The 26306-nt window shown below is 49.5% G+C and overlaps 1 protein-coding gene across 9 annotated transcripts; it reads left to right on the forward strand.

Annotated features, from left to right (window-relative positions):
* Window positions 1-1058: 1058 nt before the first annotated feature.
* LOC120947384 (uncharacterized) lies at window positions 1059-26028 on the forward strand. Of its 9 annotated transcripts, XM_040362665.2 has the most exons (8): window positions 1059-1293; window positions 1976-2278; window positions 9267-9988; window positions 10295-11955; window positions 18502-20863; window positions 21152-21378; window positions 21440-21664; window positions 22688-26028. In XM_040362665.2, exons 2-8 carry the CDS (start codon window positions 2239-2241, stop codon window positions 24798-24800), a joined length of 7350 nt encoding a protein of 2449 aa, XP_040218599.2. In that variant the 5' UTR covers window positions 1059-1293; window positions 1976-2238; the 3' UTR covers window positions 24801-26028. The 9 variants fall into 9 exon arrangements, with proteins under 9 accessions (XP_040218599.2, XP_049463685.1, XP_040218603.2 ...); XM_049607728.1 differs by lacking the exons at window positions 1059-1293; window positions 1976-2278 and adding an exon at window positions 6983-6999; XM_040362669.2 differs by lacking the exons at window positions 1059-1293; window positions 1976-2278 and adding an exon at window positions 7589-8262.
* Window positions 26029-26306: the final 278 nt, after the last annotated feature.

Genomic DNA, 26306 nt, shown 5'->3' on the forward strand with positions numbered 1-26306 from the left:
TTAGTACTTTTATACACTTCATCATTTATTTGATATGATTCGTACAGAAAATTCTAATATTTCAGGCTTAAAAGCAGTTTCAATTTGTTAGCAAACCTGAAGCAAATTGTACTGATTTGATTACATCTGTCAAACATAAAAAACCGCGTCTCTCCGAATCCGCGTAAGTCGAGAACCGTGTAACTCGGGAACAGACTGTAACCCCGAATTACCGGCGATCCACTGTAATACATCGGTATAACTAGGACATCGCATCGTTGTTTTAGTTATTGCAATACTACAATAAAGACCATACAACAATAAAGAGATAAGTTGACAGCTTTGAAAGTAATGAATGCACCACTTTTGCTATCCACCAATAGATAACGCTACTAGCTTATTTGTTCTGTTTTTAAAATGCTACAGTCGTTTACCGTTTGCATAAATGGTTCCTTTTAAACCGAGAGCTGGAGTCGTTTAGAACCCTCTTAAGAGTCATTAAAGGGATTTGAAGCGCCTGGACAACCATTTAACGACTAACGACGATATGTTTCAAGATATTATAAACAATACATATCATATTTACGATTTGACATTTTCTCCTAGTAAGTAGTGTAAAGAGCACTTGAAAAAAATAGTGTCCACCGGTTTTTATTTGTGTCGAATAATGGATTCTGAATTTGCAGCATCTAATTTGTTATACAATATCTGACATTATTGATGCATGTGGATGAGCTTAGTCTTAATGATATTTAAAAAAAAATGCCACATCATATATTCAATAGTTTTCAGTATCCGTATACTATCCTGCAAGTAACATTATTTTTCCAATTACTATTTATTTACGAATTATATTTCAAATGTATTCCGCGCCCATGAATTTTCTCAATCACACGTCTCGATCATTAAGAGAAAGTAACGATCGTGAGAGCTTTCCTAAATAACATAGAGAGTGAGAGAGCGAGAGAAAATGGGGAAGAATTCGCGTTCGTGATATCGATCGCTGGCGAACGGTGCTCCGAAATGAGAAAACATACACCCTGGTACTGTATTGCACCCTCGCTCAACCCAGCGCTAGAAGAAAAACCCATTCTCCTCCGGTGTCGGTTACGCGATGATCTAACGAGATCTGCACTCCGTTTCTTCTGGCGTAAAGATTTACATCTCTCATCCGGTCGGGCGGTTCGCGATCGCGCTTTTCAGTTGTTTTCCCCTATTTTGTTTTCCTCACCGTTGGGTATCTCTGTTTTCATTTTAGTGTCATCGTTTTGTGTGTGTTTTGTTTTGTGAGTTTCTAGCTTCATCTATCTAAAGGTATTGAAGCGAGGATCGTATCATTGACTATTTTTTCCCCAATTTCATCGCTGGTGTCCGGTGGTGCTGTAGTGAGGTTCTTAGTGTACTTTTACCTCGTGTCGATCGTGTGGGTTGTAGCAGGTGCTCACGCACGGTACGCACGAAGACGCGATACAGAGCGTGAGAGCAAGAGCAGTTGGTGCAACCAACAGTTTGCCAGTCCGTTGTTAGATCGCGACGGTCAACAGCTCGAGGTATGGGACTGGTGATCCTATAGAATACTTCCTCGCCCCAGATCACCCACCAGGATCTTCTGTGTATGTGTGCGTGTGCTTGTGTATGTCTGGTATCAATCGAACGGTGTTCACGAGGGAATTCTTCATCGACAAGAATTGCTGACTTCGTAGTGACGCTTTCTGCAACACAGCAGAGAATCCTGCAACCACGCAACAGAGCTCGCACTGGGTTACCGATTTTTTCCGTCCCCTAAGCTCCTTCAAATTGAAACTCGAGGGAAAACAAACTCGAAAAAAAGGAACCGCTGAGCCGATGCGTCAGCTAGTGAGTTTACGCTATAAATAAGTACACCGATACGACAGTGCTGCAAAAAGCAGAAAACCCCCTGTATCTCTCTGTAGCTTGCTGGCGCGAATGTTGGGCGTGAAAGAAAAATACATTTTTATACCTATTTATTAAATAGAGCAAGAAAATCGGAAGTTCAGCGACAGCACGGCAAAATCCTCCCAATCCAACAAACCCACACTGACGACACACTTTCGAACGTGTAACGCGCGTGAAGCTGTAAATTGCAGTGACATCAATGTGAGGCAGCAGCAGCAGCAACAGCAACAAACCAAGAAAGTGAAGTTAATTTAGGAATAACCAGAATCGTGCACCGATGGGACTGTGACTGTGAGTGTATATGTGTATTTGTAGTGCGAAATTTATGAATAGTAAATAAACATGGAGAGCGACAGCAAAACGGTACCGGACTCCGCAGGAGGTAAGATACTGACAAGGGATGGACGAATTTCCAATTCTCAACGTTTCTGCTTTTACAAGTCGACCCATTAATATTCCTGCTTTTCTATCCCGCGATCCTCCTCTACAAGAGGACTCCTCTTCAAGCTTGTCCCGCATGTCCTAGTGACCTTAAATAGTACCTCCAACAGCTCCCACTGATCCCCAACCTTCCCAAAGCGTGATCACCACACTCGCACAACCACTCTTGGATATGGCTCCATCGCGTTCCTTGGCCCAGTTACTGCTGTATGTCGCACCTGTTGTCGGTGGGTAAATATGGAATCGACCCTGCCGATCTTCCATCGAGCATTTGGCATCTCCGACCAACGTGCATTATTAAATACGATCGACCACTGTCCCATCTGCGGACGACTACTAAGCACGGAGGTCTCTCTGTGTGTAGGTGCAACTAAAGAAGTACTCCCCCGATCAGACACACACACACAAGCATACTCATCACGAGCACCCTGTGGGGCACTCAGGGCACTGTCTAGGTTTCGTGCATTTCTTCTTGCTTTAGTCCACTCACACAAACCGATGTCATCCTTGCGGCCATTACACAACCGACCGTAGGCTATATTTATCCCGGCCTAACCCGGTGGGCGATCTCATCGTGAAGTGAGGTTAGCTGGCGGCACCAGCCAAACCGGTTGAACCTCAAAGCTGCCCCGAACCTCCGAGCGGATGATCGAGTAAGATCGAGTGAAGTCGAGGCCATGAAACGACACTCACTGTGGGGATCTCCGTACTAAGTTGACCGATTCCAAAGAGTTTTTAAATTTGGCTGTCCCTTACCACCTACAGGCGGTGGAATGCAATCCAGTCGAAAAAGTGCAACCGCGTTGAGGGTTTATGTGTCGCTTGGGGCGATCAAGATTTGCTGGTGCGTGTGGTACACAAATCACTGCAGTTGAGTTGCGGCGAATGAAGCGAAGAAAAGCAGCCATGGCAGCAGCAGCAACAACGATAAAAGAATAACACGAGGCAATCAGATCTAACGTGTTGGCCTCGAGTCCCAACCAGAACCGACACGGTGATCAGGGACATTCCTTCTAAATATAGCTTTCCTTTACAGTCGAACCGTACCCGCCCGTAGACCGGGTAGCGACAATTAAAAATTTGGAAACTGCCACTGGCAGAATTTACTGTAGCCTGTACACTACAACTAGGCAAAGTAGGAATTTATCGACTTTCGAACCTCATAGTTTAGAACATTGCGCACAGGAAACGGGATCGTTGCGAGCAAATAGTTTCGAATCTTTTAATTCGAATCAACTCATTGACCTCGTTTTTTTCCCGTACATCACGCATTTTACATTTAAATAGTTTGTTTAAAATATCCAACCGCAGCGCTACAGCTAAATGCGGGAAAACGGGCACAGAAATCGGTCTTAAACATTCTCTGCCCCATACACTCGCACACCAGAACGTTGTGCTCACTGTCAATAAATAATGGCTGTGCATCTTCTGACGTCCGTTACAGGCCATCATACACACGGGCTGTTAAGAAACGAGCGAGAAAGAAAAAAACATCTTTTTTTACGAGGTCGCACTAAAGCTCATCAAAATAAACTCCCCGAAACATCAACATCTGGTCGAATCGATCCGCTCGGAAGGGCCATGAAAAGTGTACCATCCATCTTCAAGCAGACGCTAATGCATAGGCAGGGACAGCAGCATCGGTGTCATCTTCATCGGTGGCATCGGTGGTATGAATGAAGGGAACTCGGGATTCGCCCGGTGACCGAGATGCGTCAGTACGTGTTTCGGTGGACTGATTTATCGTGCAGCTCGCGTAAGGTTTAGGGGTGACCCGGAGCATCTGCACATAAAATGCGCTACTACCGTCTGTCTGGATGGGTTGCACACTTGCATTGACCTTGACCTCGGCAGGTCGGGAATGCGTATTTTGATATGGGTCTATATATTATTGGGAGATTCCCATTGTGAGATTGCGCTGGCATATGGGGAAAGACGCATGGATTTGTATGTCTGTTGCAAAGCAGCATCGTATGCAAGAATCAAACAAAAGCCAAATATGTAAAAAAGTTTTGCAGAAGTAGTAATATAAGTTGACAAACTGAGTACAACGTAGTTATCAAAGTAGCAACAACGCTTGTTGTTCTTCATGTTCATTTTTCATGGTTTATTAGTTTTTTTGTGTCTAATCAGATGGAAATATTTATCTTACTATATGCGCAAAACAAGATTTCTTGTGTAGTGATTTCTATCAATTCTAAATGGTTAAAGCAAAGCTATACTTACTTATTTACTTACTCACTTACCCCACGCTGCAAACGCTTTGCAGCTTTGCTGTAGGAGTGCCCGATACTGCTCACAGTCTCGCGCCTTCCTCTACAAATCCGTTATCCTGGCCTCAATGGTGAACGCCTGCTCACCTCAACATAGACCTACTACATCCTCTCTTTACTTGTGGACAGCCAACAAATACTGCATGAGTTGTCCAGCATATGACAAAGGTACCGTTATGATCCAAATTACGGACAGCGTCAAATTCTGGACATTCGTCGTGTTTTTATTATTTTTTTTTAAATTAAATATCTAGTCCCTGGCTAAACCGCTTTATAATTTTACATGATTGCCATGATGTACTAGGAACAATAAAAAATATGTCTGGTTTTATTAGACATTCATAATAATAAAGATATTTCAAGATGTATGTGACGTATGCATTGATGGCCGTACGGGAAAGACCGTCAATTCGCGTAGCAGTTCTTCGGTTCTATGCATCTACTAGTATAAGCGAAAAACAGCAATCAAACCCTGTCTTTTCAAGACCTTTGTTCTATCGGGCTTAAAGAACTCCTTCACTCAAAATTGAGTTTTGGAACTTAAAATAAGTTATAAACTAAAAAGATGTAGTGTGAGTGTGAATTTGAACATTATAGATAAAATTTTGATGCTGTCCGGAATTCGAATCATAACATCCCTAATTTGAAACAATAGCTCGAAACGACCAGGAATATGGATCAAAATATCGTTGCAATTTTATTTTTTCTCAATTCTCTTTTGTAGAAGGATTGCTCTAGTAAAGCGAGTTAAACAGAGGTTACACCGATTAAATTGATCTAGTAAGAAAATATGAAATGCCAGAAATGCGTTAAGTTTCCGTAACTCGGGGTGGTCCCATAGAACAGTCGACTACTCGTACGACTCAATAACATGCCCGTCATGGGTTCAAGCCTAGAATGGACCGTGTCGCCGTAGTAAGGATTGACTATCCGGCTGCGTGGTAATGAATTAAGTCTAGAAAGCCTGTATAAGCCGGCATGTTCGCCTAGGACGTGTAATGTTAAATATAAGAAGAAGTCCGTAACTCGAAGCAATAAGGGAAGACACAGCTCGATCGATTTTCGAATCATAGAGTTTTTTTTTGCCAAAATACGACACTCTTTGACTATTTCTGTAAGATACTTTTTACAGTTAAAAAAAAAATAATCAATGTTCAGAACGTGATTCTATCTAATAGCATCACCGTTTTAAGGCTAGGCTTAAAGGTGGTTGATATTCTGGACGATGTTTGTAACAAATAAAACCTACTAATAAGTTGCTACTACTACTTACTACTACTTATAAGCTTTTATGACTCAAAAGAAAAGCGCAAACTTCAACAGTTATAAACAGAAGAAATTTGTCGTTTTTGGCTGTCATTGATTCCATGTTGATATGTTGCCCGTGCTGTCCCATAGCGCGTTTTTACTTGTGTTGTAGTTTGTTTTGTAATTGTTAGAGATTTTTTGTAAGTGGTATGGGAGTGGTTTTCGCATAAACCTCTTAATCTTTAAGACTTTTTTGGTTGATTCCTCATAATTTGTTTGTTTCAAAATTTAACGTTTAACTTTCATAGACAACTTTGTCACTTGCTTCGACTTAAAAGGTATTAATTCTTTGCTTCGTCCATGTACCTGTTATATATTTTAATACTTTGAAGCATACATGTGAGCTATTCTTTCAACATTAGTTTTTTTAAATGTTTGTTGCATTTATGTAAAACTGCAATTACTCACTAGTGACAGCAGGGCACTTACAAATCCGTACCATTAATAATAATTTACACTAAATTATCTCAAATCGTCTCACAATTGATGAGATAAATTGCAACATCTCAAACTCTGATCCATTGAAAAAGAAGAAAACATCTGCACCAGATCCAAACCCATAAACAAACAGCAAAAACGTGCCAAGCCCGTATCAACATCCGATATTTCATAATGAACGAATCGGTTATTGCCGGTTGACAGCATCGACAGACTTATAAACGATCGACGCGTTCTATAAACAATCCATAAAGGGGAAGGGAAGATCCGTTCAAACAGGCATCGCAAAACCATTCCAACCCAACCATCATGTGCCAAACCCTTCAAGATTGATGCAAGATTATCGTTTTCCTATGATAGAACGGGCGTCACAGTCGATCGGTTCGCTACAATCGGAAGTTGTTCTGCATGAAAAAGCAGAAACAGCAGATCCTCCACGGTGTACTTGCTCGTGCAGCGCAAACTCTTCAGTACATGTGCGTACTTTCGCCCAGAAGTTCAGTAGAAAACAGCCTAACATCCCGAAGAAAAGCTTGGTGAAAATGCGTACAGTTATAATTACAATCATTACGATCCATTACCGTCGTAAAATAACGACCAGTCTTTAGTTCAGTGCCAGTCACTACTCGAAATGCGAACGAAAGTAGGTATAGAATTGTAAAATCTGTCTCATTGTCCGCGTGTTAAAAATAACCAAACTCACTTGCGTGTTACTCAGTGTTCGTGTTCGTTGGGCCGTTGATTGTCTCAGCAGGCCGCGTTTTCCAACCGCTCCTGCACTGGGATGCGCGCCAAGGACAACCAACCGCGATCGATCACGCGGAAGCGGTGGCTGTTTAGTGCGATTCGTCGCCCTAACCCTACGACTGTCCATGACCTTCCGCCTGCGTGGCGCCGTTCCTTTGAAGCAGAGCGCGTTACGTAACGCACATCCCCGCCCGACGTCACACACCTCTTGTCTCGTTTCCGATTGCACCCCCCCATTGCACGTTTTCCCGGAAGCCGGAGACGTTTCTGGCAAACGAGCCGATTTTTAACCGCCCGATCAGTCGATCGGCAAGTGCCGTTCCATCGGCAACGTAGCCGAGTGCAGTGTGTTTTGCGTATTTTGCGAAAATTCAAACCATTTGACGCCATTTGCTTGGGAGGCACCGAAACATAACCGCGATGCTTTCCAACACAATCCGAACGCCATCGGGAACGGTGTGCGTCACCCCGTTTACGGACAGGATGTGCAATTAACAGAACCGAACATTTTCCAACCACCACCTTCCTTTCTGACACAGCTTCACCTCGCTGCCCGTAGGCAATGATGTTGCGTGGAAGCGCCAAACGGAGGGATTGTTAAACGCTTGCTACACACTAGCCAAGCATCTTCGAACAGACCCACCAATCTGTCCAAAAATATCAACCGTTTAGTGTCTAATGTGTGTGTGTGTGCGTGTATTTGTTAGCTCTCACGTGAAACACCCACAATTACAGCGCGAATCTCACTCTCCCGTGCCGGCAGAATTTATCATTATGTAAATATTGAGCCGCCCCGCATTACGGCAAACACGCCACACGCCTGAACGCTTAGTGCTGCTGCTCAGTGGTGAATGGTAACGCTGAACGAGGAGCATTGCGAGAGTGATATAATCGTTAAATAGTGAAGCATTTGTTGATGCTGCTATCGTTGTTTAGAGAAGCTTCTAGTGCAACAAATACGGGATTGTGTACAGGAGATTGTGAAAGTGGCAGAGTACCCCTGCATCGCACGTGCACTGAGTGAGAAAGTTTACATGTTCGTTAAGGAAATACGCACGTGTCTCTCTTGATTGTCCCGTCTTTCAAGAACGGTACCCGTTCGGGTACCAAATCGGAGATGAAATGATCGTTCTGTTCTTCGGCGTAATGGCAAACTACGGTAATGCATTCGACGATCATGCGCACAGCGCCTCACTGGGCCTCACAATAACACACAACCGTGCCTGAACAGGATGCACAATCGCGCGGTCTGGTTGCAGTTTTGCCTTGGAGAGACATTTGCTCTGTTTACGTTGACGAGACGATGCTCCCACACGGACGTGGATAGAGTTTTGCGATGGAGTTTCAGACACACGGCTCTCTGCCAGTTGGTCAGAGAGCTGCATCAGACGCTAGACACGTCCTTTTGCTGTGCAATTTTCCTTTCCCATAGGCATCGCCAATGAGTCCAAACACGATAAAGCTACGGATATTCCATGCGTTTAGAAAATGTACATAAAAATGGCAGTGCCGGTGTTGTGCAAATGTGTGTCAAATATGTGTTGTTAACTGCAGAGTTGGCAGGGTGTTCGAGCTGTGCAGCCTAATGTGAGGGATTGAAGAAATGATTCCGTTTTTTGTATGTGCGCCCTGTGCGGTGCTACATTTTCACCCACCTCCCATCCATCCATCCATCATCGCCGGCTCTGCGAGCAGTTTGTGCACGTTTATTGCGCGCTCAAACAACCCATCACACCAGTGCTCAATGTTAATGGAATTAGCACTTACTGGGTCGTGAGAGTGCAATGCGGGGCAGTTAAAACGGGATGCTTACGATTGGGGGGTTTTTGGCTACCAGAGTACCGTGTAAACGAACGTAAAATGGCAACATCTTCTCGTTGCAATATAGCAACAGCTCGTCAAAAGATTGAATTATTACTCAAAGCTAGTTTCACTTTCGACACCCAATCCATTTTCGCGCTACTTGCAGTGTGCAATTGCACCCACTAACACTCATTTGCATCACACCACACATACCGTGCATTAAATTCGACAGCATTGAGAATAAAAGTGTTAACCACGTTTCGACACCTCTTCTCATCTCGCAATCAATTAGCGTACCCGAGCGAATACTAATGATGCTATTCTACTTTTGTTTACCCTTTTTTACCGCCCTCCAAACAGTGTCTCTGCGCAGCCCTGGCGAGCCGGAATCGACCGTACTGGAGGAGCAGCGGACGGGGATCGTAGCCGAGCTGACCGCCGTATCGGTGGCCGTTGCTGCGGCCGCGTCCGACAAGTCGACGAGCGATCGCAACTCGTTCGCCGGCAATTTGGAGGGCGCGCTGAAGGAAAAGAACATCCCGGTGCAGAAGAAGCTCTCGCAGGACGAAGAGGAAGAGGAGGAGGAGGAAGAAGTAGAGGAAGAAGTTGAAGAGGAGGTTGAAGAAGAAGAAGAGGAAGAAGAGGAGGAAGAAGAAAAATCGGCGGCAGAAAAGACGAAAACAGTTCCATCACCGACGCCAGCAGAGAAGTTGGATGTTAAAGAATCTACTGAGCCAAGCCTTCCAGAAGAAGAGACAAAGAGTGTCCACGCGGTTGAAACGATCGTTAGTAACTCGCCCACTGAGAAAGCGGTAAAATCAGAACCCAAAGAGGAGGATCAGAAGAAAGAGCTTAACGCAGAAGAATCTGAACAGAAAGCGGAGAACAAGCAGGAAGAGCTTATCGCAGAAGTACCAGAGCCAGCGAAGGAACCTTCCGCTGAAGCGTCGCCTGCGAGCGTGACGTCACCCGGTGAGAAGGATTCTGAAGGGGAGTTGAAGGAGCATGGCGATAAGCCGATGGTGCCACCGCAGACGTACCTTTGGGAGGAGATTAAGAAGTCCAAGGAACAGGTAAGCGATGTAAGGTATCGGCCAATTTTGTGTGTCTGTGCTTTAGTGTTTTGGGCAGATCATCGAAACAAAAAAATACTCAATCGGCTTCCTTATTCGTTGTAGTGTAGTAGTGCTTGAACCATAAAAAGGGGAGATTAATTGGACGTTAATGTTACTCATGCGCCCTCGCTTACACTAACCCGGCATACAATTTTCGACCAGAGATGCTTTTGTCAATGTGCGCTGCGTTGCTTCCAATATTGATTAAATACTAATTCTTTGTTGTTTTTTTTTTTGCGTTAAACATCTTATTTGACTCCTGCAACCCAACAGGGAGGCTATCCATGGACACACCTGTACAAAGGCGAACCGGTGGAGGGTGCGGAAGCACAGCAACCACCAACCGAATCACCCGCATCGAACCGTCGACGAAAGGTTGATGGTGAAACAGAGGTAGACGAGGAAGAAATACTCGCAGAAAAGAAGGTTAAGGTCCAGAATGGGGAACGCTCCATGGACATCGAAGTGGCGACCACCTCGAATGGACACTGTGAAGAACCTGAGATGTCGGAAGCGGCCACTAGCTCCAGTGAACCAAAGCCACAGTCACCGCGGCGCAGCAGAAAGCGGGCGGCATCCCACGAACCGGAATCCCCGAGCGGTCGCCACTCGGTAAAGCAGGAGATCAAACACTTCCTGGATGAGCATCCGGCGATACGCAGCTTCAGCAACAGCCTCACCCGACAGGGCAAGAAGACGCGCACCTTCGTCAGCCGGTCGCTCGAGCGGGCAAAATCGATGGCCGACCGGGGGCTGGATCGGGCCCGGGTGCAGATGAACACGCTGCGCCGCAAGAAGGCAGCATCGGAACCGCGCGGCATGCCCGACCAGAAGATCTTGAATCTGCGCGAATCGCCCCGGCTGAACAATCGAGAAATTCCAGCGTACGTTGTCCGCCAGCCGAGCGACGAAGCGATAGCGGCAGCGGCGGTGGTGGATGAAGAGACGATCGTGAAGGTTACGGTAGAAACGGAAGCGTCCAAGAGTACGGTAGTCGTACCGGATGAGATCATTGAGCTGCCGAAGGACGAGGAACTAAGGCCGCAGCAGGTGGAAGAGACCGTAATGGAGGTGGAAGTGTCGGCACCGCCGGTAGATGACACTGCCGCAGTCGAGGATGATCGGTACGAAATTATTGAGCCACCAAAAACGGAAACAATCGCTAGTGTGCTGCCAGCGCCGGTTGAGGTTCCCGAGTCACCGATAGTGCCGGTGAAAGCTAAACCACCGCTGAAAGCACCTCGCAAGAAGAAGGACCATCACTACGAAGATATAGACGACTTTGAGCCACAGCCAAAGAAGGAACCGGCGGCGGAAGCTGCCTCTCCGGAACCGGTCACAGATCCTAAGCTGAAACGTCAGGAGCACATTAAGGAAGGGTTGGACCCGATCCTGGGAGAAATGTTGGGTAACGACAAGATCAAGATATCGCTCCAGCTCCAGGACGAGAAGTTCGCCGACGACATGCTGACGTTCGGTCGGCGCAAGCATCTGGACGAGATATTGCAGCAATCGTCCGAGGATGAAGGGAAGGAACCGATCAAGCTGGCGAGCAAAGGGCTGTTGGCACCGATATCGTCCATTGATTCGACGTCATCCGATGAGGAGGCACGTCGTACCCATCTCAGCACGCTAGCCGAGGAAAGCGATACGGGCAGCATCGATGGTGGCGCCTCACCCTGCAAAAAGCAAGACTCGCTCAAGGACTCGGAGCTGCCCCCGGTGGAAGAGTGCAGCAAGGAGCTGGAGCTGACGCCCGCCGAGGAACATCTGCTGATGGAGGCGGAAAAGGCAGCGCAGGAGAGCGAGTCACCGAAGCAGGCCGAAAGTCCGGCAGCTCCAGCAGTGGAACCGGTAGCGGAACAGGAATCGGCCGCAGTACCGGTGGTGGAAACGGACCAGCCAAAGGTTGACACTCGTTGGTCAAAAATGAGGTACGTAAAGAGATGCTTTCGTTTGCGCTTTTGCTTGCGATCGGGGTGCTGTAGAAGGAAGGGATGATCTTTGTGTAGCGTATTAGTGTGTAAGTGTTCAAGATCAAGTAGTAGATCGGTGCAGATTTGTTATCGTCTGATTAGTAACTGTGTCAAGTATAGGCTATATCTTGTGTATCGCGACAGTACCTTACTAAATGACCCTAATCGGAAAAAGGGAAATTCTAAAAAAATTGCAACAAAACCATGATTGCGTCAACACATCACCCAAAGCCTCCCCACCGTCTAGTGCACAGACCAGGACGGGACCGTGTTACGATAAAAGAAAGGAACGAAACAGTACGCCATCCATCCTTTGCTAATAATAGGCTAAGAGTGCTCTGCAGCCAAAGCCGAAACTTGATGTGCTATTTTCGTGGTTGAGCGAACTGTTGCAAAGCCGCTATTGACACTCGGGGCGCGGAAGCATGTTGTACACCCCGCTTTTCGTTTTTTCATTTTATTCACCTGAGTAACTCGAGTGTTTGAAGTACTCGCATCAGGATAGGTCTGTGGGTGCGCCTTTCACAACGGTTCTCGTGTTTGCAATTATGAATGAGACACAACGGCACGGAACTCAACGTTTGACGGATCGTTGACACTTTACCGTTGAGGAATGAGTTCACCGGTTGGGACACAGGTAGGATGCAAAACGGATGAGTCAACCGTAAAGTTTTGACAAGGTGCCAACACTAACATCTACTACGATCCCTTTTGGATGTGTGCAAAGTGCAATGCAGTGGAAGAAGGTTTGCGACGTACTGGGAATGGGTGAGACTGTGACACGAGACGGTAAAAGATTGATGGCAAGTGCAATAGTGGCAGGAACGTGTACATCAGATCACTATTAAATGGACTTTGGATGTGTGTTTGGACGGGGGACTGTACAAGCTACAGAGGAGTGTGATGAACATAATGGTCTTTTTCTAGCTTGTTGTTTGCTTTATAACGGTAATAAAGGGGTTGTTGAACGTCCTGAAGGTAGAATAACCGATCCAAGGTCCATGAGGGGTTTCCGCAAATAATGTATGTACGTCTCTTTATTTATTGACATTTGTTGCCTGTACACCTGTCAGAAATTTGTTTGCTGTTTCTTTTGTTTTTTTTTTTTAATAAATCCTGTATATTGAATTTTATACATCGCAAGCCGTTTGCTGTCTTCGTTCTGTTGGATGCGTAGAATGTATACGCCATGCAGCAATACATTTCTAGAAGCTGCTACTTGGTGTCACGCTAAGCGTTTGATCATACACAAAACAGGTCATGATTCGTATCCCATCTAGACCCGAAATTCTCGCATGTGTGTAAACATCAACAGTATTCGGCACCACTCACAAGCCATTCTCTATCCTATATCAAACAACCGTCCAATGTTTTACGAAAGATAAATAGGGACAGTGTTGGCTCTGTTTGGTAAACGATTTTCATGATAAACGACCACTTCCTTCGTTTGAATCCAATTTATTGTAAAAAAGAAAACATCATTTTCATAACAAATGCTCTCCAACATTCGCTTCCATAGTCGCCTTCACGATCACTCACAACAAATGCGTGCGGCACACATTTACAACTTTTCAAACAAACGATGCCGCCCCGACGAGCAACACAGGAGAGAGAAAGAGAGAAAGAGAAAGAGAAAGAAAGAGAGAGTGAGTGAGAGAAACAAGTGAGAGAGCGTAAGGGAGTGCTCTAGGCACTTTCGGTTTTGGCACGACACATCTTAAATATAGCGCGCGGGCGCACTCTGTGCACGTTCGATCAACACACGATCCGCAAACAACCGGCCCGACGACCCGCGGCAGCTTGGGGGTGTATAGTGGTAAAGTAACCAAGAGATGGTGATCTTTTTTTTTTGCTGCCGTTCGGGTTATGTTTTTGTGACTCTCCGCACGGGGTGGTGGTGGACGAATGGCCGGTTTTCGGGCAGCTCAAAGATTTTTCGCACTACGTCAACCGACAGTGTCCTGCGCCAGTGTCGAACGGAAAATGTTGGCGTTCACAACAACGACGGGGCCGCTACTGTGCTGCTACTGAGCCGAACATCTTAGTTTTATTTTTTCCCCTTTTGCCTGCAAACGAAATTCGATCACTGCTCACCGCGAGCTGTCGCTGGTTTAACGTTATTATTTTCGTATCGTGTTGTGCGTTTTTTTTTGATAATTGTTTGCTGTTGCTTTAGTTCCGGGTTTTTAAGTTACATTCGATCAGATTCATTCTGTTGGAATTGTACTGCGGCTGCTGCTGCGTAACGTTTCCAAAAGGAAAGAGAGCAAGTGTCATAAGAGCAAAAGGTAGTTCACCTGAGTCTGCGTTTCTGTGCTGTGTCGTTCAACTTGTGTGCCAGTAGTGACCAGTGGTAATGTTCTTCAGCTTAGATAGATCAATCTCGAAGGATTCAAAGTGATCGTGTGAAACAGTGCATTGCAGTTGCAATGAAGTGTCGTGACCTGTTTTTTTTTTTTTGTGTGAACAAGACAGGGGCCAAATACCTTCGCTAGTGTCCTTAGACATATAGCCCGTTTCAGGTTTGCTGAAGTGCCCAAATCTACAGTGTGTTTGAGTGTGTGCGTGTGTCGAATGAATTTCCAATTTCAAACGATCGTTTGTGCCAAATGAAAGGACTTTGAGCAATATAAGCACAAAGAGGTGAAACGGAAATTACACGGAGAGAAAGCAAAGTGCCCTCTGGGGCCGTCAACGTGTGCGGGGACAACGTTACAAGTGACACAAAGAGTGACGACGGGCTCTCTAGCGCCCGTGTGTAGTTGTGGTTTTGCGTGTGTAGATCGCTTGGCCCGTAGAGCTGCCCGCAACGATCCAAAAATAAGTCCCCGACAAACCCTGTCCGGTTGACAAGTTGTTCGGTTTGAGGAGGGCAGGGAGGAAGGCAAAGGGGAGGAGTGGAAGAGAGATTTTCAAGCTGGGCACGAAAATAGCGGACAATCGTGTGTGTCCCGCGAAAACCCTGTGCGGAGGTGCACTGCACCTCACACTGTGTGTAGATGAATTAATGGAAGGGATCGTTGAGAAACGGCTCTACGAAACACATCCTTGAGAGATGTTGGTGGCCATGTCGGTGTGTGTGAGTGTGTGTTTTCACACTCTTTTGTGGGAAATCTACAATGTTGATGTAACTCGGCGGTTGAGATAAAGGAGTACCTTTTCGATGATCTTCAACTTAGCGATCACTTTTGCTTTAGAAAATATTCCTTTTAGCTAAATAATGTATTCAATGGGGGTTGTCCACGAATCTTCACATTTTTTTTTAGCAAACGAACTGTTCCAACTCTCTGCCTCTGAGTGTATAGAAACCAATAGCAGTGTGAAAGTGTTAAGAACCAGTGTCACCAGCACCCGCACACCATGTCCATGCAGGCACTGAACGGTGGTGGGCCACAGCGGCGCTCATCTCTGTTACAGCGGTACCAACCGAAGGGTGGCTCGCAGGACCCGTTGACTAGCCCCGCCATGGACACTCCGCCCAACATCGTGAAGTCAACGAGCCAGCGAAGCCTCCAGAGCTCGTCACTGCTGCAGCGCTACCAACCGAGACCTCTCGGTAGCCACGGAGCGAGCGGATCAGTAAGACCGGAGTCGGGCAGCTTTGCCGAACCGCCGAAAAAGTCCACCAGCCAGCGTAGTCTCGATCAGTCGAAGCTGCTGCGCCGGTACTACCATCAGCCGAATTCGCTGGACGATCAGCAGCAGCAGCAACACGACTACGAAACTTCATCACAGAAGGGAAGCGAGATGCCACAGAACCACAGTGACGCCCAGCGGTACAGCAGCCAGAAGAGCCTGGAGAACTCGAAGCTCTTACAGCGGTACAACCCGATGAACAACTCGCAGGAGTTTACTGGGCTCTCGGGACGGGAGAGCACTCCGGTGGCGAAGTTTGCCCGTGGCGGCAGTCTTGAACCGGAGCGAGTGCAACGATCCTCACTGCTTTCGAAGTATACGCCCCGGTTCGGCAAGTCACTGGATCGTCGGGAAACGCTGGAAGCGGGTCGCGGGCATGCTGGGTACAGTAGCCAGCAGAACCTGCGCAGTCCGTCCGGTCCACCAATGGCGCCGAGTTCGATGTCCCAGAGTTTGGCCAGTTCGCAGAGCGAGTTCGCCGACTACGGGACGGACCATTTCGACCAGTACACGAACATTCGCAGCCGATCGTCGAGCGTTTCGCGCGGCGGTTCTCGCCGTGGAGGGCTGCAGCGTGGTTCGCAGCGGATGCTGTCGACTGAATCGGAACCGGATCCGATCACGCCCGAAACGCTGCCAGTGGTGGCGGCAGTAGCTGAACCAGTGCCGGGCAATATTGCATCCGCTCTACCACTGCCGATGTTGGGCGTGATTCCACCGACTCCTGCACCGCTGGACGTTGGTAAGCAAACGAGCTTTGCGCAACAGCAACAAAGCTTGGGTCCACCGAAACCGGAACAGCTGCAGCAGCCGGCTCCGGTGGCCACCGCACAGCCCGGTCCGATACCGCCCGTCAAGCCGGTGCGCAAAGATCTGCACCCGATGGCTGCGGCGGCGGCCGTCCTGCCACCGGCAACCATCGTGAGTATAGCCATTCCCACCATCACGAAGACACTCGCCGCACCATCCGTCAAGCAATCCGTCACATCATCGAAAGAACCCTCACCGCCATTGTTCAGCACCCGCGATCGCATGGATCATTACGGAAGCGCTTCCAATCCCGACCCATCACACGAACCCCATCCCCGACCATCGCCGACGCCGACGAGACGGACCAGCACGTGGACGCAGTCGCCGAAGGGCACGATGACGCTGCAGCTGCCGCTCAGCGACATGAGCAGCCGGCGCAGCATGACCGACCTGCAGCAGCTCGGTGGCCGCGGCTCGACCGGCAACCTGTCGTACGAGCTGTCGGACGTGTCGGAGTTTACCGATCGGGCCGAGATGAGGCAGCTGGCCGCCCAGCATCACCATCACCCGGTGAAGCATACGCTGGCGAGTGCGTTTGAGCAGTTGGCCGCCTTGACGATTCCGCAGGCAATGAAAACGGACGCCGAGCTGGACGAGGAGGAGCGCATTGAAGCGATCCCGCCCGATCGGAAGCTCAAGAAGCGGGACTTTACGTACCATCCTTCGTTTGTGCGCAAGCAGAAGCAGGAGAACCACCAGGAGGGTACGAACCTTTCAATCCCTTCGGTGGACTCCCGGCGCAGCACCAGCAGCGTGGGCAGCAAGTCGAAACAGCAAGAGGCGGAAGAGAAGCGTCTCAAAGCGGCCGAAGAGAAGCGCAAACGGGACGAGGAGCGCCGGCAGAAGGAGGAAGACAAGCGGCGCAAGGAAGCGGAAAAGCGCGCACACGACGAGGCGGAAAAGCGCCGCAAGGAGGAGGAAAAACATCTCAGAGAGGAAGGTGAGCGGCAACGGAAGGAGCTAGATCGACGCCACAAGGAGGAAGAGAAACACCTCCGAGAGGAGGAGCGTCATCAGCGCGAAGAGGAAGAGCGTCGCCGGAAGGAGGAGGAGCGCAAGCACCGCGAGGAAGAGAAGCGTGCCCGGGACGACGAAAAGCGCCGCTTGGAGGAGGAAAAACGAAAGGAAAAGGAGGAAAAGAAGCGACTTAAAGACGAAAAGAAGAAAATGGCCGCTTCTGGTAAGGGTGCAGGTGCTGCCGGAATGGTAGCGGAAGAGTCGAAGGCACCCGAGGAGGAGATGATCGATCTGGCAAGCCATCTCGATCACTACAGTGTCGCTGCATCGAAGCAGACGCAACAGGCACAGCGTAGCCTTTCGCTCGGTCGTCCACGTTCCGGTGGTACACCGTACGGTAGCCAGGGAGCGCTCGGATATTCAGCAGCTCGTGGTCTATCCAACAGTCACCAGAGCTTAGATCGCAACGGTTCCACCTCGTCTGTGCCGCGTCAGTCCAAGCTGCTGCAGCAGCGGTACGGCCCGAAGGCTGGATCGCAGGAGGTTATCAGCAGCGGAACGTCCGAACCCGTGCGTGATCTGCACCGAAGTCAGGGCAGCTTGGACTATCGCAAAGCGATGCGTCCCTCGCTGCTCGACAAGTACACGCCGCGTCCGTTAAGTGCATCGACTGCACCGGGAGCTGCGGCGGGAGCTGCCGGGCAGCCACGGTCGATCAGTCAGCGTAGCTTGGAGGCCGGTGGCCGTCTCGAGAGCTCGACGCTCTTGCAGCGCTACAAGGCGAAGGGTGATACGGCGAGACCAGCGGGATACGATCAATACGACCATCGGTAAGAGAACACGCGGGAGACTTGTTGTGGAGGAAGGGTTGTTGCACTAACTCAACTCACTTCACGATGGCAATTTGGGGAAGACATTGGAGAGAAATTGAATGATCATATCGTACACAGTCATTTTCTAGCTAACTTGGTTTAAATTAGGAATCGATTTGGTAATAGTTCTAAGTGCTTGCTGTTTGCTTCGCATTTGTTGGGATTTTTGACAGTTTCTTCCAAACCTTACTAATGATCTTAACACTATCTTCTTAATATCTACTTGTAGTGATCACGAGTATGAGCCTATTGGTGAACCAGTCGATACCTCCAAACCGTCCACGACCAAGGATGGCCTGCTGGCCGTATCCGGCCAGCCCGACGGCCAGGAGCGTAAGCAGTCCAACGCTTCGTTCCTGCGCGTACCGGGCAACGACGAGGGCGACACGATCAGCATGGAGGAACTGCAGAAATCGATCGAAGATCGTTACTTCAACCTTCCAACCGATGCCGCTACTGCTCAGGACGGTGGCGACGCAATGACTGCGGCCGCTTCGGTCGCTTCTGAACCTCAGGGTGAGAAGACGAGCAAGGTTAAGGCAGCCATGACCAAGGCCCAGAACAGCGGCAAGCAGGCGATGGCAAAGGCACAGGAAAGCGGCAAACAGGCGATGGCTCGCGCCCAGGAAGGTGGTAAAACGCTGCAGAAGAAGTTCCAGCAGCAGACCGATCGCTTCAAGACGAAGATGTCCAATATTAAGTTGAAGAAGGATAAGGATGGGGCGGCACCACTCGCAAGCCCTGAGGTTGTAACGACACCCGAGCTGGAAAAGCTGGACTTTACCCTAGCCGTCCCGAAAGACGAAGAAGTGCCACAGCAACCTACCCACGAGCCGCAGGCTGAGGAGGAGACAACTGCTGCTGCGGAAGAAGCCGCAGAGGACGAAACAGGCCCAACAAAGCCGGGCAGCAAACTTGGCAAGCTGAAGAACATGCACATGCCCAAGCTGCAGAAGCCTGACTTTAAGCGGCCCGAGTTTACCAAGAAGATGCCGAAGCTGAAGGCACCCGATATGTCCAAGTTCAAGCGCCCCGAGATGCCCAAGTTCCTTACCGAGAAGCCGGACTTTAGCAAGATGAAGTCGGACTTTGCCAAGATAAAGCTGGCGCGCAGTAAATCCATGAAGGAAGCGACCCCCTCCGGTGCGACCAGTGCCGCCTCGCCGTCGGATGCTTCGATGATGGGCGATGCACCGACCACGAAGGTAAACTACACCGATTTCAGCACGTACCCGCGCATTTTCGACAAGTTTAAGCGCCAAAAGTCGGCCGGCCCCGCAGCGACGGGTGGACAGGCGGCTGGAGTTCGTGCGGGCACACCACCACCGCTCGAGTTTACCAAGTCGGCACCGAAGGGTGCGTCGTTGGTATCGCGCTGGACGTCCGAAAAGTCGGAAGATACTGAAAGCAACCGGTTCCTGCAGTACACGGGCAGTGAGCTGGACGAGCGTGAAACGTCTGTGGAGCGCCGAATGCGCCAGGAGCTCGAGCGGGCGGAGTTTGAGGGCCCCGAGCTGGCCGTAACGGAGGAGCAGAAGCAGCTAGAGGAGTACGATAAGGAGAACCGTGAAATTCATCTCCTATCAGCCGCTCGGCACGACGAGTTCCTGAAGCGCAAACCGCCGATGGAGCGCCAGGAGTCGGATCTAGCCTCCGAAGAGGAGAAACAGTTCTGGGCCAGCTCGCTGGGACAGAAGATTCGCCAGAACATCGACATGAACAGCAACGATCTGGACTTCCTGGACGAGGAGGAACGGCTGCTGGTCGCCAAAGAGGACGCTGCGATCGATCAGGAGGCGCGCGAACAGGCCCGCTTCCTGCTGGAGTTGAGCAAGCAGCGTACGGAGAAGGAGTTGGAACGTCGCTCCTCCACACCGTACACCAACCAGGAGTGTCAGTCATCGGGCAGCTCGAGTGTACGCCGCCGCAAGGGCGTACTCGAGGAGATCGATGACGATGAGTTCTTCCTGCGCCAGAAGGGCATCTCCAAGGATAACATCCAGATGGGCGAGTACATCAGCTCCGCGATCAAGGAGGGCCTGAGCCACCCGAAGAACGCACTGGCCGACATGGACCGGTACGATTACTACGACGAGGAGGATGACCAGGGTATGCGCCGGTACTATCAGCAGAGCTTCGAATCGGACGACGTCTCCAACCAGCAGGCCGATTACTATCGCACCTTCCCGCCAGATCGTCCCACTCGCAAATCCAAGAAGCAGTCCGACCAATCCGTACCGCACGCGGACGACCAAGATTACGGGCTGGAGGATGAGGAGCTGGAGGAGGAAGATCTTTCGTTCTACGATCGCCAGCGCACCAAGTACGGTAGTGAGCAGCCACAGCTTCTTCAATCAGCCGCCGCCCGCTACATGGACGAGGAGGACGACTCCCTGCTGGGTGGTTCACTGCCACGGCAGGCCATGCTAGCCGGTACGGTCGTTCCGCCGACACCGCCAACCCGCCATCGCAAGAAGCGCTTCCGTGATGTGACGCCCTCGGACGTAGAACCACCATCCTCATTCACGAACGGCGGATTTTCCGCGAAGTCCATCTCCAATAACTTCATCTCCGGACCACCACCTCCCACGGTAACCAATGCGCACCGGGTTTTGCCCCCCATCAGTCCCAAGCCAAGGTCCTGCCCAGGGTGGGCCCTTTGGCTAGCGGGCGGGACACGGGGCAGGGCCCATTAATGCAGCCACCCTGTGTACTAATCAAACTCCCCATTTTCTTTTCTTCTTCCCCATCAATTTACCCCACCATTCACCCTCGGGCCGGTCCATGCTGCTCGATCATACTACTGCATGCGCCTGTGTTTGTGTATTTGTCTGGTTTTGGGGGTTTTGCTTCCTTTTGCTTCCACACTTTCTCCGCAGACGACGATGACTTACCGGGCCGAGGTGCCGCTAGCGCGCGAGGAAAGCTTCGGCACGCTGCCAGCACCGACGCCGCGCCGTTCCCGGTCTCGTTCGCAGATCTCCAAAGCTCTCGACGACGATGATCGTGTTTCCCGCGGGGCGGAATCACTGATTGGTGGCATCATCGATCGCCCACCGATTCCGGGCAGGGAAGGCTATTCTTATGAAATTTCCGAATCGAATGGGTAGGTTTCTTTGATGGCGTTGGGTTCTGCTGTGATACTGAATGCTGAGTGTCTCTTCCAGCTACGCCACTGTACGGAAGGAAGCACCACCGCGTCCACCGGCACCTATACGGCGCCGAAAGTCGACCCGCTCGCTCGACGCGCCACCACCGCGCCAGTTCAACACGCTGCCGAACTACAATCACTCGGTGTCGCCCGTCCGGCCGCAGCGCAACTACAGCACGATTAACCCGAACCGTCCACCACGCAGGAAGTCCGTCACCAGCTTGACCGGTGAGCAGCAACTGTAAGTATTGCCCAAAGTCGACATAGTCGACATACGGAGGACTTGATATTTTGTCTGTTTTATACACATTAGTTCATTTAGGCCAGATTCAGGGCTACGCAAAATAATTTCGGGAGTGCTTTACTGATCTCCAACCCATACCGTTTCCTTGACTAATATTAAACTTATGTCGATCGTGAAACATATCCCTGACCGACATAACTTTCTAATTGAGGTGGAGCAATCAGATCTCTAACTCATTCTAGCCTATAAACTGATCCTAAACTTATGCTGGCTCTAGAACTGGTCCTGAAACCATATCGGTGCAGGAACTGATCTTAAGCTCATATCGGTGCTGAAACAGATCCTTATCCCATACCCATTTTTGGAACTACTCTTAATTCTATACCGATCTTTAAGTTAGTCTTACGTTACGTTTGTTGTACGTATATCGGTCGTGGAACTGATCTCACATTTAAAACAATTCTGGAATTGGTCTTTGTATCCATGCTAGTCCTGGATAAGATCCTAACTTTGGATCCTGAACCCTGAGATCTTGGAACTGATCCTCAACTGATTCCGGTTTTGGATATGTTCACGATCCTTGCAGAACTGATCTAAAACCTATACTAGTAACTAATACTGAACCTGATCATGAGCCTATATGAAAATGATTCTGAACTTATATCAGTTTTCAAACAGATTTCAATACGTCGGTATGATCATAGTGCTCTCTTGATCTTGATATGGTATCTCTCTTGGAACCAATCCTGAACCCATACCATTTTTGGAACTAATCGCAACCCCATAGAGGTGTTGGAACTAATTTTGAGACACTTAGATCCTGAAACTGATCCAAACCCCATAACGGTACTGGAATCGGTTCTACACTCATGCCAGTCTTTTCGATATTGAATTGGTACTAAAAATAGCATCTCTTTTTTCTCAAAAATCAAGTTTTTTTTTATCAAAATAGTCCCAATAATCCACAGAAAACTATAAAATCCCTTAACTCTTTATTATCTCATTTTTTTTTTTGCTCAGGAAATCGTCCAGTCTTAGCAAGGACGACGTGGCGCAGTACGAGGACGTGATCGCACCGGCACCACCGCTGGGACCGAAGCCTCCCCTACACTCGGGTGACGTGGCGAACCGGATGAAGGATCGCCCACTACCACCACCACCGCGCCCCACGCGCAAACCACGCCGCCCGGACGGTAGCGACCATCACGATCTGGACGGTGGAGCGGAACGCATCATACCGCTCACAGTGCCGAACGACAGCTCGATCGACGAGGTCGAAACGGCCACCCAAACTGACCCCGTCTCGGAAGACTTCGGCCTCGACGCCGAAATAGCGGCCGTAACCGAGCGTGCCGCCCGCGCCCACGATGGCGACCAGCTGGAGGGAGCACTCAACCGCTTCCGCGAGGGCAACGCAAAGGCCCTGTCCGAGCGGCCGAAGTCTTCGCGCTCGGGTAGCCGGCCGGAAACGCCCGCCTCCATACTGATCGAGCGCAAGGTGTCGACTCCTTCGCTGAACCACGAATCGATCGTGGAAGCCTCGCTGACGGTGCAACCGCTCGAGGAGTTTGACGACGACCAGTACATCGCGGAGCTGGTCAAGAAGTACGTGTCGGACGAGCGCAAACCGGAACCGCGCCGGACGGACACGTTCGAGCGACGGTTCCGCAAGAGCACCAACAGTTTGACGCGCGAGGATGAGATCCGTCCTGTAGAGGCGGGCAACAGTCTGCGTACACCAACGATGCGTTCGTCGCGCACTTCGGTCGATGGACGGCTGTCAGCGACCACGCCCGAACCGCTGCGTAACGTAGAAATCGCACCGAACGTAATCGAGGAGATAGTGGAGCGTTTGCGCACGACCGAACAGCAGCATATCGATGAGCTGCATAAGCTGCACCAGGAGCAGCTGGAGGATTTGCGTCGCCAGCACGACGAGCAGAAGCGGCTGCAGGAGCAGAAGTTGGAGGAGCAGCAACGGCAGCTGCTCGAGCAGCAAAACCAGCAGCTGCTCGAAACGCAACAGCTGAAGGAGCAGATTCAGCAGCAGCAGGAGCACCAGAAGATGCTGCTCGCCCAGCAACAGAACCAGCAGCAGCAGCTACTGGTTGCCCAGCAACAGCAGCAGCTGCTGATGGAGCAGCAGGAGAAGGAGCGCGAGCTGCAGCGGGAGAAAGAGCGCGAGCTGTTGAAGGAGCGTGAGCAGGAGCTGGAGCGTGCTCGGGAGCGCGAGCGAGAGCTACATCTAGCGCGGGAGCTGGAGTTGCAGCGTGCGCGCGAAATCGAGCAGCAGAGGGCGCGCGATCTCGAGCAGCAAAGGATACGCGAGATGGAGCTGCAGAGGACCCGCGAGCTGGAACATCAGCGGCTGCGGGAGCTCGAGATTCAGCGTGCGATCGAGGCGGAACAGGCTCGCCAGCGGGAGATTGAGCTGCAGCAGCAAAAGGCGACCGTAGCGGCAGCACAAACGGCATCGAACGGTCCTGCTGCTGATGCGACTCCACAACAGGATGGTGCTGTTAAGCTGGAAGACCCAACGAACGCTGTTCCAGTAACAGCGGTTCCTTCCGTGGACGTAGTAGATGGCGCAGCAGCAGCTCTACCAACCTCTGCAAGCCTGCCCACCGAGCAAGCTCCGATAAGACCACCACTCCCCCCGATGGCAGCCCCATTCGTGTACCATCCCGACTATCTGTCCGCGTCGGCCGCTGCCGCCTCCTACCTGCTGCGAGGCATTCCGGGTTCGGAAGAGGACCTCGGACTGGCACCGTCGGCACCGCAGCGCCGCCGCCGCCATCATCGCTCGAAGCGTGAGTCCACCTCGGAGGAAGACTTCCAGCGGGAGCAGCGCCGCCATCGACACGGTACCCGCTCGCCCGAACCCTCCATCCCGACGCTTGGCGGCCAGCTGGTGCGGGCGTGCGGTTCCTCCATCCGCCAAACCGGTGACGACCTGATGGCAATGCTGCGCGCCAGCAGCAAGGACGAGAACAAGCGCGACCTGCACATTGCCATCATCATACTGATCGTGATCGTGGCCGGTCTGATGGCGCTCGGCATGAGCGGCGAGAAGGCGGTCCACCATCACCACTGGGACTACTTTAGCCCGCCCGGACACGGTAGCAGTGCGTAGAGCGCGTTGCTGAGCCTTTGTCTGCTTGTTTCTTGACGATAAACCTGTGTTTTATTTTAACGACAAATCTCTTTCCTTTTCCCCACATCGCAACAACGAGCCCCCTCCCTCCTAACGTAGTCCACAAGTAAGCCGAGCCTGATATAGTATGCAATCCGCATGGCATGGTGTGTTCGATGGGTTGCATATCTTTTAGGCGCTCGCTGTATCTACTAGGTTTTTGTTACCATAGAAGCACTCACTACAAGAATGCTGCATTTTTACACGCACGAACACACACACACACACACACACAATCACGTACCCATACCGTTACAGTTGAAGCACATTTGAAGCACACGCAGTAATAGCTCCTCTCATAGTGCACACGTGCATGCACTTTTGTTAGAAGTTTACCATTTACTTAGAGTTTGGAGTTAGAGTAGTGCATCAGTGTTACTGTATCGTTCGAACGATCGAAAACTATTCAGCCAGAAAGCCGTAAACTGCGTGCCATCATGTACGATTATTTTAATCTTTTTTTGTGGTATCGAAATTCTAAGTAGGTGAAGTAGTTGTTGTTTTCCGATATACCGTTTGTTTGCTTGTATTTCAACGCTCTAGTGGTAGTCGTTTGAACTGCTTCCTCACCCTATTTTGTCTCGGTGGGGTAACATTCTGATGTTCTCTGCTCCAACTTTTCATCTTTTCTGTTGTTTTAGTTTCATCAGTTTCAACGAACACATAAAACAAACGTTGTGTTTCGGTGAACCAGGCGAGAGTTTGTGTCTAGTCATATAGCTTAGGTACTACTGCAATGGAAGATCCAGTTCATTCAATGGGTTTAACTTCGAAAAAAGAACACATGTTTGAAAGTTCTTCTTGAAACCATCAAATCCATTGTTCTAGCGATTTGAGAGATCGAAAGCTTAAATGCAAATTATAGAGAAAAGAGCAAACGAATTTCGACGAATTTATTGATGTTTTTTTACGTTAGTAACGTTTTCTCGTATCGTCTTCTCCTTTCAACTAGTTGACTGTTTTGTTGTTTTAAGTTTCTGTTTTCTGGTTTATTTTTTTGTCGTCATTTATCTATCTGTTTAGCCGTTATGAGTAGAGAGAAAAAGGAAAAAGGGAAAAGAAGAAAATAAGTTATTGAACAAATTCGAACACTTTGAGAGAGAAAAAGGGTGAACGTGTAATTTTACAAGAAAAGAAATATATAGTTGCATTATTGATAATCAATCGATCGGATGGGTGTGATGAGAGTGGTTGTTTTTTTTTAGTTTAGTGCTGCTTATTTTCATCCGAAACTATATGGTAAAGATGAACGGTTTGTTGAAATACTCACAATTATTGTTGGCTGTTTGGTGTCATTTGAAAGACTATTTGTATCGAATCCGTTGATTTCACTTTGCTCCTTTCATTATCTTCTCAAACATTGCCGAACAACAAACAGCAAAATTCATCTTTCGGACAAAATTCTACACATTTTTTTAGTTCTAATACCATTTCTCCATTTAAAAA

This window comes from Anopheles coluzzii, chromosome 2 (genome assembly GCF_943734685.1).
Source record: "Anopheles coluzzii chromosome 2, AcolN3, whole genome shotgun sequence".
In the NCBI taxonomy this organism is placed as follows: domain Eukaryota; kingdom Metazoa; phylum Arthropoda; class Insecta; order Diptera; family Culicidae; genus Anopheles; species Anopheles coluzzii.